This window comes from Macaca mulatta, chromosome 2 (genome assembly GCF_049350105.2).
Source record: "Macaca mulatta isolate MMU2019108-1 chromosome 2, T2T-MMU8v2.0, whole genome shotgun sequence".
In the NCBI taxonomy this organism is placed as follows: Eukaryota; Metazoa; Chordata; class Mammalia; order Primates; family Cercopithecidae; genus Macaca; species Macaca mulatta.
The window spans coordinates 110,875,873-110,890,420 of NC_133407.1; the positions used below are offsets into that span (position 1 = coordinate 110,875,873).

The 14,548-nt window shown below is 48.4% G+C and overlaps 1 protein-coding gene across 17 annotated transcripts in view; it reads right to left on the bottom strand.

The window, feature by feature from the left end:
• The window catches only part of ELP6 (elongator acetyltransferase complex subunit 6), a 26,323-nt gene extending 21,096 nt beyond the window's left edge, over window positions 1-5,227 (bottom strand). For 10 of the 17 annotated variants that reach the window (XR_013413412.1, XR_013413411.1, XR_013413410.1 and 7 more), the window contains exons 1-3: window positions 5,083-5,227; window positions 2,416-2,494; window positions 1,139-1,209 (exon numbers count right to left, since the gene is read on the bottom strand). Coding sequence is in view for 12 of the 17 variants with exons in the window: in XM_077990809.1 (XP_077846935.1) it covers window positions 1,139-1,209; window positions 2,416-2,494; window positions 5,083-5,136 (204 nt within the window). In the remaining 5 variants the exon portion in view is untranslated. 17 annotated transcript variants of the gene reach the window in all.
• Between the last annotated feature and the right edge of the window lie 9,321 nt (window positions 5,228-14,548).

A 14,548-nucleotide genomic window follows, 5' to 3' on the forward strand; every position in this document is an offset into this window, starting at 1 on the left:
TTTTTTTTCCTTTTTTTATTGAAAAGGTGTGTCACTCTACAGGCGCACGCCAACTGCCCAGATAATTTTTGTATTTTTAGTAGAGATGGGGTTTTGCTATGTTGGCCAGGCTGGTCTCAAACTCCTGACCTCAGGTGATCTGCCCACCTCGGCCTCCCAAAGTGCTGTGATTACAGGCATAAGCCACCGCGCCCAGTCCAAGACTGGCATTTTAAAGATCACTGCTGAAGAGTAGCCCAGTTATCTCCCTCTCTAAGCCTGGCCTGTCCAAAAAAAAACCAAAAAACAGCCCTTCAGCTTCCATTCTCAGGCAGTGAAGTCCACCTAGTCACAGGTAATGGCCCAGGCTAGGTCAGGAAGTTCATCAGCCTCTTAGCCATCTTATTCTTGCCCCTGTGTATGATGTGGTGAGGGGCAGGAAACGAAAGTCCCGCTCCCCACATTGGGGTCTGAAGCGCTAGACTTAGGGAAAGACAGTGGGAGGCATCCAGTTTAGCAGCAGACCAAAGTGTGATCTCCAACCAAGGAGGACGAAAATCAAAACTCAAATGGAGAAGGAGAAAATCTTAACTGGTCCAGAATGAGTAGAGAAGGGTTTGATTAATTAACATCTACAAACAGCAGGTCTGGTTCTACAAAGTCTCAATAAGTCTCAATTAATGCTGAGATGCTACCTCAGCCCTTCAAATAAGGGGTTCAGGATCCCAAGATTTCTTTCTTTCTTTTTTTTTTTTTTTTTTTTTGAGACAGAATCTTGCTCTGTCGCCAGGCTGGAGTGCGATCTCGGCTCACTGCAACCTCTGGCTCCCGGGTACAAGCAATTTTCCTGCCTCAGCCTCCCAAGTAGTTGGGACTACGTGTACGTGCCACCATGCCCAGCTAATTTTTATATTTTTAGTAGAGACGGGGTTTCACCATGTTGGCCAGAATGGTCTCGATCTCTTGACCTCGTGATCCGTCCACCTTGGCCTCCCAAAGTGCTGGGATTACAGGCGTGAGCCACCGTGCCCGGCTCAATATTTATTTAGTCCCTCTTTTGCTAAGTTCTGTACAATGCAAATAGGAAAGCCCAGCTTTAGACCATGTGTGACACACACACTCACTCAGGGACCTCACCATGGAACTCCAAAATATTTACCAGCTTCTGTCCCACGATATTGTAGTGGCTGAAGGACTGGAAGAGTGCCACAAAGCAGACTTTACAATTAGCTAGAAAACAAAACAATTGATTTTAAATAAATCCTCTGGTTACAACCAGTCTCACTGATTTCATACCTCTGAAAACAAAAGCACTGAGGCAAATCTAGAGACCCAGAGGCTCTGCAACCCGACATACGCAATTTGATTCTAAGATGTACTTTTTTTCTTAACAGTTATATCTTATTTTGCTGATTCTAAGATATATTTCTGTTAGACGTAGTACTAGGTACTTCTTCTTCTTCTTCTTCTTATTATTATTATTTGAGCTCGCTCTGTTGTCCAGGCTAGAGTGGCACAATCATGGCTCACTGCAGCCTCAACTTCTCTGGCCTCAAGTGATCTGCCCATCTCAGCCTCCCGAGTAGCTGGAACTATAGGTGTGCCCAGCTAATTTTTGCATTTTTTTGTAGAGACAGGGTCTCCCTATATTGCCCAGGCTGGTCTCGAACTGCTGGCCACAGATCATCCTTCCGCCTGGGTCTCCTGAATGCTGAGATTATAGATATGAGCCATTACGCCCAGCCATGCAGCAGCCACGTTCTTTAGGAAGCATCTACTGCCAGGACAAAGTGTCAATGGGGTCGAGTGCCCAGAGACCTCGAGATACACAAAGACCAGAGAGCAACAAAATCAGAAGCCACATAAGACCTCAGTGAGGCAACGTCCACACAGTAGGTGGAGAAGCAGAAGGTAGGACACAGAAACAGTGAGCACACGCCACTCTTTGGCAGGGCTGGGGAGGGAACGAGATGGCCCAGTGATCTGTTATCCTCACAAAATAGCCCCCCTAGGTATCCCAACACCAAGGCTTGGCTTGTAAATGCTGTTATTGCTTCCTTAAATAGTTTTGGTTTTTTTTTTTTTTTTTTTTTTTTTGAGACGGAGTCTCGCTCTGTCGCCCAGGCTGGAGTGCAGTGGCGCGATCTCGGCTCACTGCAAGCTCCGCCTCCCGGGTTCACGCCATTCTCCTGCCTCAGCCTCCCGAGTAGCTGGGACTACAGGCGCCCACAACCGCGCCCGGCTAATTTTTTTGTATTTTTAGTAGAGACGGGGTTTCACCGTGGTCTCGATCTCCTGACCTTGTGATCCGCCCGCCTCGGCCTCCCAAAGTGCTGGGATTACAGGCGTGAGCCACCGCGCCCGGCATAGTTTTGGTTTTTATTACTTCTGCACCCATCTTGGGTTTCTTTTCTACAGCATCAATGCGTCCCATACCTTTGAGGTAGAAGGAGAGAAAGTGGTGTACAAGGAAACTCCCATCTGTCTTGGCATCACAGAGTAGAGTCAGTTTCCCCTAAAAGTTACGAGGAACACAAAAAGGTTAGACTCCCTGGAAAGAGGTCAGCTTAGTGTAGAAATCTAGTCAATTGTGTCCACACCTAAATTCCTACACCTGAAGAGTTTATTTTTTTAATGATATATATGCTAAGGTACCCTGAAAAGATGAAAATAAGTCAAAATTATGGAAAATCCATGATTAAAGTTATCACTTATTGTTACTTAGGCAGGCATATCTCAGACTCCATCTCCTCAAAGCAAACAGAGAATAAAATAATTTCTCTTCCTCACTTCTCATGTTAGTAATTCAGGAACCAGTCTTAGGAAGAATTGGATCCTGAACAAAGGATGTTTTACCATGAGACTCCAATGAAAATCAGATTGCTGGGACTGGAAGAGGCCTTCAAAAGGCCTCCCCGCCAACTACTTTATATTCTGATGCCAATTCTATTCTGTAGGGTGAGGGAGAAGGGAGGAAGAAGCAGTTGTTGATAGAGATGTCTGATAACAAAGTTCACCCAATGGCCCTGCTTCAGAGGCCTGATCATGGAGAGCTCTAGAAAGACCTCTAAGGGTGGTCCCTGCAGAGCCTGGCTGTCCCGCTCCACTCACCTCTATTTCTGTCAGTGACAGGGAAGGTCAGGATCAAGTGATATCATGCATTCCACCTCCTTGCTGTGTGACCTTCCACAAATGCCTAACTTCTCTGGGCTTCAGGTTTTTTCACTTATAAAATATGAAAGCTCACACCGTCAGACCTTCAGGGTTACCCCTGGTGCTGTCATTTCCTGGTGCCCACTTGAATACTCCATTCTCTCATCTGGCCCTAGGCTGACTTTGGAAGTGCCAGTGGTAACTGGCAAGGTAATCAGAGTCATCTGGACAACAACTGCCTGGCAACTAAAATCCACAAGGATCTACTGAAAGCTACAATTTGGCACTATGGGATCATAAAAAGGCTTTAGACACATAGTATCCTGGTTGCCATTGAAAAGGAGTTCACCATTTCATTAGGAAGACAAAGATTATGAATAAACCAGGCCAAGTGTGGTGGCTCACGCCTGTAATCCCAGCACTTTGGGAGGCAGAGGCAGGCGGATCACCTGAGGTCAGGAGTTCGAGACCGGCCTGGCCAACATGGTGAAACCCCGTCTCTAACAAAAAATACAAAAAAAAAAATTAGCCGAGTAATTAGCTGGGTGTGGTAGCGCACGCCGGTAATCCCAGCTACTTGGGAGGCTGAATAAGGAGAATCACTTGAACCCAGGAGGTGAGGTTGCAGGGAGCCGAGATAGCGCCAGTGCACTCCAGCCCGGGTGACGGAGCGAGACTCCATCAGAAAAAGAAAAAAAAAAAAAGAATAAGCCAGAAGATACGCTCCTGAAAGAGGTTACTCCTACGTTAAAATGTGAAAGGTTTCAAGGTGCCCCAGAGTGTGAAGAGAACATGCCAGCCTGGGGTGCCAAAGACTGACTTAGTCCAAGCCAATGTTTGCTACGTCCAGCTTCTAACAGTTCTATCAGAGACCACAAAGAGGAAGAGTAAGAACAGCAGCGTTCAACACAATGTGCCGATTGCTCCGGGGCTAGGGGGCGGTTAGGAAGCTCGCCTATACGAACTCCCCTCTCCTCTCAGGCCTATTCCGCAGTCTCCTCTGAGCGCCTGGGACCTCCACCCCAGTGAACACGCACAGGGCGCCCCAGGGCGCCCCAGTTCACGTCCGTGAATATAATCCAACCCCCCTGTCGGCCATGCTTCCCAGGGACTTTTTTTTTTTGAGACGGAGTCCCGCTCTGTCGCCCAGGCTGGAGTGCGGTGGCGAGATCTCAGGTCACTGCAACCTCCCCCTCCCGGGTTCAAGCTATTCTCCTGTCTCAGCCTCCCGAGTAGCTGGGATTACAGGCGTGCGCCACCACGCCCGGCTAATTTTTGTATTTTTCCTAGAGACGGAGTTTCAGCATGTTGGCCAGACTGGTCTCGAACTCCTGACCTGATATGATCCATCCGCCTCGGCCTCCTAAACTGCTGGGATTACAGGCGTGAGCCACCGCGCCCGGTCGCTTCCCAGAGACTTTTTTTTTTTTTTTTTGAGACGGAGTCTCGCTCTGTCACCCAGGCTGGAGTGCAGTGGCCGGATCTCAGCTCACTGCAAGCTCCGCCTCCCGGGTTCACGCCATTCTCCTGCCTCAGCCTCCCGAGTAGCTGGGACTACAGGCGCCTGCCACCTCGCCCGGCTAAGTTTTTGTATTTTTAGTAGAGACGGGGTTTCACTGTGTTAGCCAGGATGGTCTCGATCTCCTGACCTCGTGATCCGCCCGTCTCGGCCTCCCAAAGTGCTGGGATTACAGGCTTGAGCCACCGTTCCCAGAGACTTTTAAGGGCACGTACGGCCTTTGAGAATATACGAGATGGCCCAGAAGCCCACCTTCGGCGGGTCCAAGTCTACACTCCAATCCCCGGGTCGACCCTCTGCGGACTACAACTCCCAGGTGCCCCATGCCAGGTCGTCGCGCCATTCCCTGGGGTCGTGCGCACCGCCTCCCGGATGCAGTATTCCGCCGCCCTGCCAGGTCCCGCCCCCTTCCGGGCCGCGGGACCTCTTACCTGTTCCGCCCTGTCGGGGGTGGTGTTAAGCAAGTTATTAAGTTCCACGAACATTCCGAGCTCCTGGCACTAACACTCTGGAGGAGAATCCGGGGTGCTGCAAAGACGATGGAGGCTTAAACGCACCAGACAGCCCGCCTCACGCAAAGAAGCGCGCATGCGCAACGCCACTTTTGCGAACCAGCCACAGCCAATGAGGCGGTGTCTGGATGGGGCCGCTGCGCAAGCGCATAGACGTGCGTGGAGTCCCAGGTAGTTGGAAACGATGGGCTTTTCTGTAGGACTGCCAGCGGCCTGTGGCGGCTCATTCCGCGCAGATCGGCCTGGCGCCCGAGCCCTCCCAGTGGCCCCCAAAGCTCCACGCGACCGAGTATTCTCCTTCCCTTGGCCTCGCTCTCTGCCCAGCCCCGGGCCTCCTTTCCTCCACAGGTGGCTATCAGGCGCCCTCTGTATGCCCCACACTCCTGGGAGCTTGGGCTCATCGGTAAACGAAAACAAAGGACAGGAAATTATTATTTTTTAATTATTATCTTTTTTTTTTTTATTGAGACGGAGTCTTGCTCTGTCGCCCAGACTGGAGTGCAGTGGCGCGATCTCGGTTCACTGCAAGCTCCGCCTCCCGGGTTCACGCCATTCTCCTGCCTCAGCCTCCGGAGTAGCTGGGACTACAGGCGCCTGGCACCACGCCCGGCTAATATTTTGTATTTTTAGTAGACACGGGGTTTCACCGTGTTAGCCAGGATGCTCTGGATCTCCCGACCTCATGATCCACCCGCCTCGGCCTCCCAAAGTGCTGGGATTACAGGCATGAGCCACCACGCCCGGCCGACACGGAATTATATCTTGAAAAGTTATGTGGAGGAAAGCAAAGCGGGATTGGGGAGTAACAATGGGGGCAAGGTAGGTTTCAGAATTAAAGAGGTTGTCAAGTTGGGTCTCACAGACAAAGGGTGTTTGCGGCCGGGCGCAGTGGCTCACGCCTGTAATCCCAGCGCTTTGGGAGGCCGAGACGGAGGGATCAAGAGGTCAGGAGTTCGCAGACCAGCCTGGCCAACATAGTGAAACCCCTTCTCTATTAAAAATACAAAAAATTAGCCGGGCGTTGTGGGGGGAGCCTGTAATTCCAGCCACTCGGGAGGCTGAGCCAGTAGAATCGCTTGAACCCGGGAGGCGGAGGTTGCAGTCAGCGGAGATCGTGCCATTGCACTCTAGCCTGGGCAGCAGTGTGAGACTTCGTCAAAAAAAAAAAAAAAAAAAAGTGTGGTTGCAACACGCCCTGTATTCCTGTCCTCAGAGCCTTTGCACTAACTCTTCCCTCTTCCTGGAATGCCCCTTTTCCCAGATATTCAGCTGATTTTAAAATTCCCCACTTCCTTCAGGTCTTTGTTCAGATGTCACTTTATTCGTGAGGCCTTCCCTGAGCACCTTACTTAAATCACAAACTGTCCCTTTTCGAACACTTCTTTTTCCTTGCTTTTCTTTTTCCATAAGGTTTGTATCTATTATACCGTATATAGTTTTGTTCTAGCCCAATCAGCCTCAGTTCAGTGAACAAACCTGTAGTTCAACCAAAGTCAAGTTTATTGACAGTCACTAAAATGAAAGAGAATTGTTATATGATTTGGGAAAGAATCGAATTCAGGTGAAATTTAAGTGAAGCGGTGTTTGATATGCTTAAAGCACAGCACAGCTGTGTATGGAGGAGTCCTACTCTGGCGTGGACTGCAAAGGGGACCCAGGGTCGTTCCTCTGGAAACTGCAAGTTGTTAAGATAGATGTAGAATGTAATCGTTAGCTGAAGCTCTGCACCTGGGATGGAAATTGAGGCTGCTGCTCTGTGTCAAAGGGACGTAGGTCCTTCAGCCAAGAATGAGATGTTTCATGTTTATTGAAATGTGAGAAAGAGAAAAAAAAATTGGCCTAACCCTTACAGCTAGGTCTTAGTGTTCCTGTTGAGCATAAACAATTTCACGAAACATCAACATCAGACTGATAGTGATGGATCAAGACAAAACTAGACCACTCCATAATCATGTTGAACACAAAACACATACATTGTCCAAGCCACAACCAAACATCTCATTTCCCAGCAATAAGAGTACCTCTTCTTTACCAATCTTTTTAGCCTGATACAAGTTCTTTTTTTTTTTTTTGGCCTGATACCAGTTGTTTATCACATACTGGCTTTGCAAAGATGCCTCCCTGTAAATAAGATACATCAGGGTACCTAATCATAGAATTACTCCAACCTTCTGACAGCATCCGTTCCCGAGCAAAGCTGTACTTCCTTAAACCCTCCCCTAAATCACTTAACAAGCCCAAATCCTGTAATTGTTTTCTAACACCGTCTTAATGAGATACCCCATGGTTCCCCCATGGTGTACATTCTCCCTCATAGCAATGAGTAATAAACTTAATGTTTTCAGTAATAAGTATATTCCTGGTGGTCATTGCCTGGAGGGAATAGACGTGATGTCAATCAGCAAAGTTTTAATTTTAGAAAACAAAATTTCTTGCTGAGAAAGCAGTAGTCTCCACCAGGCGAGGTGATTCATGTTACATGGAAGGCTGCGGCAAGAGAATCACTTGAAGCCAGGAGGTGGAGGTTGCAATGAGCCAAGATCACACCACTACACTCCAGGCTGTGTGACAGAGCAAGGTCTGTCTTAAAAAAAAAGAAAGAAAAGAAAAAGAAAAAAGTGGTAGTCTCTCAAAGAAAGGGGTTATTTATGAGACTACAGCTGCAGCATATTTAATCCCAGCTACCTGGGAGACTGAGGGGGGAGGATCCCTTGAACCCGGGAGACAGAGGTTGCAGTGAGCCGAGATCACGCCATTGCCCTCCAGCCTGCACATCTATTATCTGTGATGATAAATAGCAGGACAGGTTTTCACAGTCTGAGCTAATTTTATGTTTCTTACTTTCCTTATTTGAACTTTAGTACCAAAAGGCAAGAGGACAGGGATTTTTGCCTGTCTTCTTTGCTGTTATTTCCTCAGTGCCTAAAAGACTGCCAGGCATTGGACCAGGTGCCGTGGCTCACGCCTGTAATCCTGGCACTTTGGGAGGCTGAGGTGGGCAGATTACTTGAGGTCAGGAGTTTGAGACCAGCCTGGCCAACATGGTGAAACCCTGTCTCTACTAGAAATACAAAAATTAGCTGGGCTTGGTGGTGCATGTCTGTAATCCCAGCTACTCGGGAGGCTGAGGCAGGAGAATCCTTTGAACCCGGGAGGCAGAGGTTGCAGTGAGCCAAGATCTCACCATTGCACTCCAGACTGGGTGATTATTTTCCAAAGTGGTTGTACCATTTTACATTCCCACCAGCAATGTAGAAGGGTTCCAGTTCCTTGGCAATAGATGGTGTGGTCAATCTTTTTAATTTTAGCCATCCTGATACTACACTACGTTTTCTTTTTTTTTTTGAGACACAGTCTCTGTTGCCCGGGCTGGAGTGCAGTGATGCAACCTCGGCTCACTGTAAGTTCCGCCTCCTGGGTTCATGCCATTCTCCTGCCTCAGCCTCCCGAGTAGCTGGGACTACAGGCGCCCACCACCAGCCCGGCTAATTTTTTTGTATTTTTTTAGTAGAGACAAGGTTTCACCCTGTTAGGCAGGATGGTCTCGATCTCCTGACCTCATGATCTGCCCACCTCAGCCTCCCAAAGTGCTGGGATTACAGGTGTGAGCCACCACGCCTGGCCTCTTTTTTTTTTTTTTTTTTTTTTTTTTAGGACGGAGTTTTCCCCTGTCGCCCAGGCTGTAGTATAATCTGCGATCTTGGCTCACTGCAACCTCCACCTCCCCGGTTCCAGCAATTCTCCTACCCCAGCCTCTTGAGTAGCTGGGATTACAGATGTCCACCACACATCCAGCTAATTTCTGTATTTTTATTTTTTTGTTTTTGTTTTTTGGAGACAGAGTCTCGCTCTGTGGCCCAGGCAGGGGTGTAGTGGCATGATCTTGGCTCACTGCAACCTCTGCCGCCTCCTGGATTCAATCAATTCTCATGCCTCAGCCTCCCAAGTAGCTGGGACTACAGGCACATGCTGCCATGCCCGGCTAATTTTTTGCATTTTAGTAGAGATGGCATTTCACCATGTTGCCCAGGCTGGTCTCGAACTCCTGAGCTTAGGCAGTCCACCCGCCTCGACCTCCCAAAGTGTTAGGGATTACAGGTATGAGCCATTGTGCTTGGCCACATTGCGCTTTTAGTTTGCATTTCTGTAGTAATGAATGATGTTGAGCATCTTTTCATGTGCTTATTTGCCATCCATATACCTTTGGTGAAGTGTGTCTGTTCAAATATTTTGTCCTTTTTTTTTTTTTTTTTTTTTTTTTGAGATGGAGTCTCACTCTGTCGCCAGGCTGGAGTGCAGTGGTGCAATCTTGGCTCACTGCAACCTCCATCTCCTGGGTTCAAGTGATTCTCCTGCCTCAGCCTCCCGCGTAGCTGGGACTACAGGCATGTGCCCCCATGCCCAGCTAATTTTTGTATTTTGAATAGAGATGGGGTTTCACTATGTTGGCCAGGATGGTCTTGATCTCTTGACCTCATGATCCACCCACCTCAGCCTCCCAAAGTGCTGAGATTACAGGCGTGAACCATATACAGAACAATTAATTTCTGTATATTGATCTTATTCTGCAACTTTGCTAAACTCGTTTATTCATTCTAGTTAGCTTTTTGAAGATTTTTCTTGGATTTTCTGTATAGATGATTATGTCATCCATGAATAAAGACAGTTTTCTTCTTCCTTTCCAGTCTAGATGCCTTTGATTTCCTTTTCTTGCTTGAGTGCACTGGCTAGAAATGGTGAGAGCAGACATCCTTGTCTTATTTCTGATCTTAGAGGAAAGCTTTCAGTCTTTCACCATTAAATATATGTTAGCTGTGGGTTTTTCATGGAGGCCCTTTATCAGGTTGAAAATGTTCCCTCTTTTTGGTACTCCTTTTTCTGGCCTCTGTAGTTCTTGTATGCTGAATGCTTGTGTGACCCTCTGCAAGTCTGCAGGTTCTCTCTCTTTGCAACACTGTCATCTCTGGTACTCTGTCCCATGAACTCTAGCTGCCTTGGTCTCTCCAGACTCTCAGCTCTGTCTTTTCAACTCAAGGAGTATTCCAGGGCCAGGCATGGTGGCTCACACCTGTAATCCCAGCACTTTGGGAGGCTGAGGTGGGTGGATCATTTGAGCCCAGGAGTTTGAGACCAGCCCGGGCAACGTGGTGAATCCCTCCCTATTAAAAATACAAAAACACCATGCGGGCATGGTGGCACACACCTGTAGTCCCAGCTACTTGGGAGGCTGAGGTGGGAAGATTACATGAGCCTGGCAGGTCGAGGCTACAGTGAGCTGTGATTGCACCCCTGCATTCTAGCCTGGGCAACAGAGTGAGACCCTGTCAAAAAAAAAAAAAAAAGAAAGAAAAAAGAAATATTCTAGGCTCCACCTTAGTTTCTCCTCACTGTCTGGAAATTCTTTTTTTTTTTTTTTTTTTTTTTTGAGACGGAGTCTCGCTCTGTCGCCCAGGCTGGAGTGCAGTGGCACGATATCGGCTCACTGCAAGCTCCACCTCCCGGGTTCACGCCATTCTCCCGCCTCAGCCTCCGAGTAGCTGGGACTACAGGCGCCCGCCACCACGCCCGGCTAGTTTTTTGTATTTTTAGTAGAGACGGGGTTTCATCATGTTAGCCAGGATGGTCTCGATCTCCTGACCTCGTGATCCACCCGCCTCGGCCTCCCAAAGTGCTGGGATTACAGGCTTGAGCCACCGCGCCCGGCCTGGAAATTCTTTTAAGGTGGTATGAACTGAGATGATCCTAGGTTCATCACATTATTTTCCCATCTCTCATGGATTATGTCCTTTGCTGGAAATGGAAGTCTGTGGATTATCTTTTTGTTGTTGTTTTATTTTGCTTTGATTATCTTTTGAGATCCAAAGTTAAGAACATATTCCTTTACTGTTTGAGCTTATTGAGTTGTTTAAAAAAGGTCTTTCTTACCCCAAAGATCATAAATATATTCTCTTATATTTTCTTGAAAAGTTATAAAGGATTTCTTTTCACATTTAAGCCTTTAATCTATCTGCAGTTGATTTTTGTGTTTGGTGGGAAGGAATGCAGATCCATTTTTGGAATAGCATGTTGCATTTGATTTTGCTGGTAAGTTGATTGGTATTATGTTGGATCTTTTTTTTTACTCCCCTTTTTTTCTTCCATTTCTTTCTTCTTATTACTTTTTGGTTCTAGTCTAATCCATGTATATTGAATCTTAGATATAGTTTGAGGATAATCAATATATATTTAATATAAAATATTGATTCTTCCTATATTTATTCATTCTTGTTTTGAGAGTGATGGGTTAGTTCTACTTATTTTCCCATTAGAAAGATGCCCTCATTGGCCAGGTGCAGTGGCTCACACCTATAATCCCAACAGGTTGGGAGGCTGAGGCGGGCAGATCACTTGAGGCCAGGAGTTCAAGACCAGCCTGGGCAACATGGTGAAACCTCGTCTCTACTAAAAATACAAAAATCAGCCAGGCATGGTGGTGCATGCCTGTAGTCTCAGCTACTCAGGTGACTGAGGTAGGAGGATGGCTTGAGCCTAGGAGACGGGGGCGAGGAGGGGTTGCAGTGAGCCAAGATTATACCATTGTGCTCCAGCCTGGGCAACAGAGCAAGACTCTGCCTAAAAACAAAACAAAACAAAAAACGATGCCCTCATAAACATACTAAACCATGTCCTTGGTGAACATATGCAGGAGTTTCTCTAGTATCTGGAGTGGAATTGTTGGGTTATAGGCAGAGGTGAATTTATCATAAAGCTGATAAAGCTAATCTACTGTTCATAATGTTGTACTCTTTTTGTCAAAGAGAACTCCCCTCCAATTATATAAGCTTCAGGTCCTGGAATACTTGGATTTGCCTCCATTGTTGTTTATGCACATGTTGAACAGAATAGTGCAACTATGGAAAATTCAAACAGCTTCTCTAAAGGAAATTGGGGAGAATGGTGTTGGAAGGACTGGAGGAACAAAAGGGTGAAGGGGATTTTACTTAGCAATTGGGAAGCTCCTACCTCCCCTGGCCTGGAGCACTCTCCTCTGTATTGAGTGGGCTGGAAGCCTGTAAACTAAATCTTCCAGACTGCTTTTCCAGCTGGCTTCCAATGCTGCTCTGTCAGGGAGACACTGGCAGGAGACTGGAAGGCAGGAAGAAGGAATTCTTCTGCTCATGATCACTCCCCTGGCAGGGTCAGCATCAGTAGTGGGTGACTGGGCTGCAGCAGACAGTGACAGTCTCAGCAGAGGCAGCAGGGGTGAGTGAGCGCAGGTGTCTGGGTTCCAGCAGCCACAAGGGGAGCCACGCCTCCCATGGCTCTGCAGTTCCCATAGCTCCCTCTGTCCACAGTCCCTTCACGCCCTCAGTTCACCACATCTTCAGCTCTGTTTGGATCTACAGGCCTTCATCATCTGTATTTTCTTTCCATTAGCTCCATTTCCTTCCATCCCTAGCAGGAATCTATGAACTACCCTTGAATTCAGAGTTCTCTTGCAAGCACCCTCAACGTCTTCATCTTGTTGGCCTCCTGGGAATGGCACCTGCTCTGCAGCTCCCAGTCCTGGATGCATCCTTTAGCCCCACTTCTCTAGTGACCCTCACTACTAGAAAACAGCATGGGCCCTGCCAGCCCCAGTCCACATGGTGCTGCATGGACACCATGGCTCCCTGCGCCTCCCTGTCTCTCAGTTGATGAGTTGCTGCCTCATCAACAGGTTGTTGTCTGACACCTGTATCATCTGTGACAAGAGGTTTTTGTTTGTTTTGTTTTTAAAATAATAGAGATGGGGGCCACCAGGTGTAGTGGCTTACGCCTGTAATCCCAGCACTTGGCCGCACACGGTGGCTCAAGCCTGTAATCCCTGCACTTTGGGAGGCCGAGATGGGCAGATCACAAGGTCAGGAGATCATCCTGGCTAACCTGGTGAAACCCCGTCTCTACTAAAAAAATACAAAAAACTAGCCGGGCGAGGTGGCGGGCACCTGTAGTCCCAGCTACTCGGGAGGCTGAGGCAGGAGAATGGCCTAAACTCAGGAGGCGGAGCTTGCAGTGAGCTGAGATCCGGCCACTGCACTCCAGCCTGGGCAACAGAGCGAGACTGAGTCTCAAAAGAAAAAAAAAAAAAAATCCCAGCACTTGAGGAGGCTGAAGCAGGCAGATCACTTGAGGTCAGGAGTTCAAAACCAGCCTGGCCAACATGGTGAAACCTGTCTCTACTAAAAATACAAAAATTAGCCAGGTGTGGTGGCGTGCGCCTGTAGTCCCAGTTACTCAAGAGGCTGAGATACGAGAATTGCTTGAACCTGGGGATTGAAGGTTGCAGTGAGCCAAGATCACACCAGTGCACTCCAGCCTGGGCAACAGAGCAAGACTTCATCTCAAAAATAAATAAATATAAATATAATAATAATAATAATAGTGATGGAGTTTTGCCATATTGCCCAGGCTGGTCTCGAACTCCTGGGCTCAAGCGATCCTCCCATTTCAGTCTCCCAAAGTGCTGAGATTACAGGTGTGAGCTACCACACCCAGCCTAGAGAGTTTTCATACCACAGAGTTCAAGGTGAACCTGTAGAACCCATAAACTGTTGACAAAAGAAAAAAGCGGGAAGCAGCCTTGGGTTATCTCCAGCACACCCACCAGAGGGCAGCAGACACTGGCTAAAGCTCTTAGTCACACATCCTCAGTGCTGGAAACAGTTGCAATGGCCAGCACGTGGGCAGAGCCCACTGCAGACAGTCCTCAGAGGTGGGAATCTGCCCTGCATCCTGCAATCTCTCTGCTGCCCCTGCCCCAGCCTGCCCTTAGCTCCTCTCTCTCGAGCCCAGTGGTAGTCCTCATGGGCTCTCCTGCTCTAGGCTGTCCTGACTTAAGGAATGTCCCCACTGCCCTCTTCCCTTCACAGCTCCCCTCCAGATCAGAGTGCGAGTCAGAGTCCTCACAGTGGCCTCACAGCCCTGGCTGCTTGGAATCCTTACCCACTGCCCACTCACCACGGCAGCACCAGGCTCTGCGCTGTTACTCCAGGCCTCAGCACAGGCACACTCAGGGGCCATGTGCTTCTGTTCTCTTTGTTTATGAGCTATTCCCCCAGGTGTCTGCAGAGCACGTTTCCTTGAACTCCTTCAGGCCTTCCCTGAGCACACCCCTGTAGTAGACACAGGCAGCACCACCACATCCCTTTGAGCGGGACCCCGGGGAAGAGCGGTCACCAGACACCCTCCTGCAGGGCCCAGCACGCTGCATGCAGCCTCACCCGAGGCCACAGCCCTCCTAGGACAGCCTTCATCTGGTGACTGAGCAGAGCGGGGGCCATAAAGAACTGGCGTTTCCATCTCATGTGGGACTCTGTCCGACTGCCTAACTTCTCCAAGACTTTGTTGGGCGCCCACCACCGTT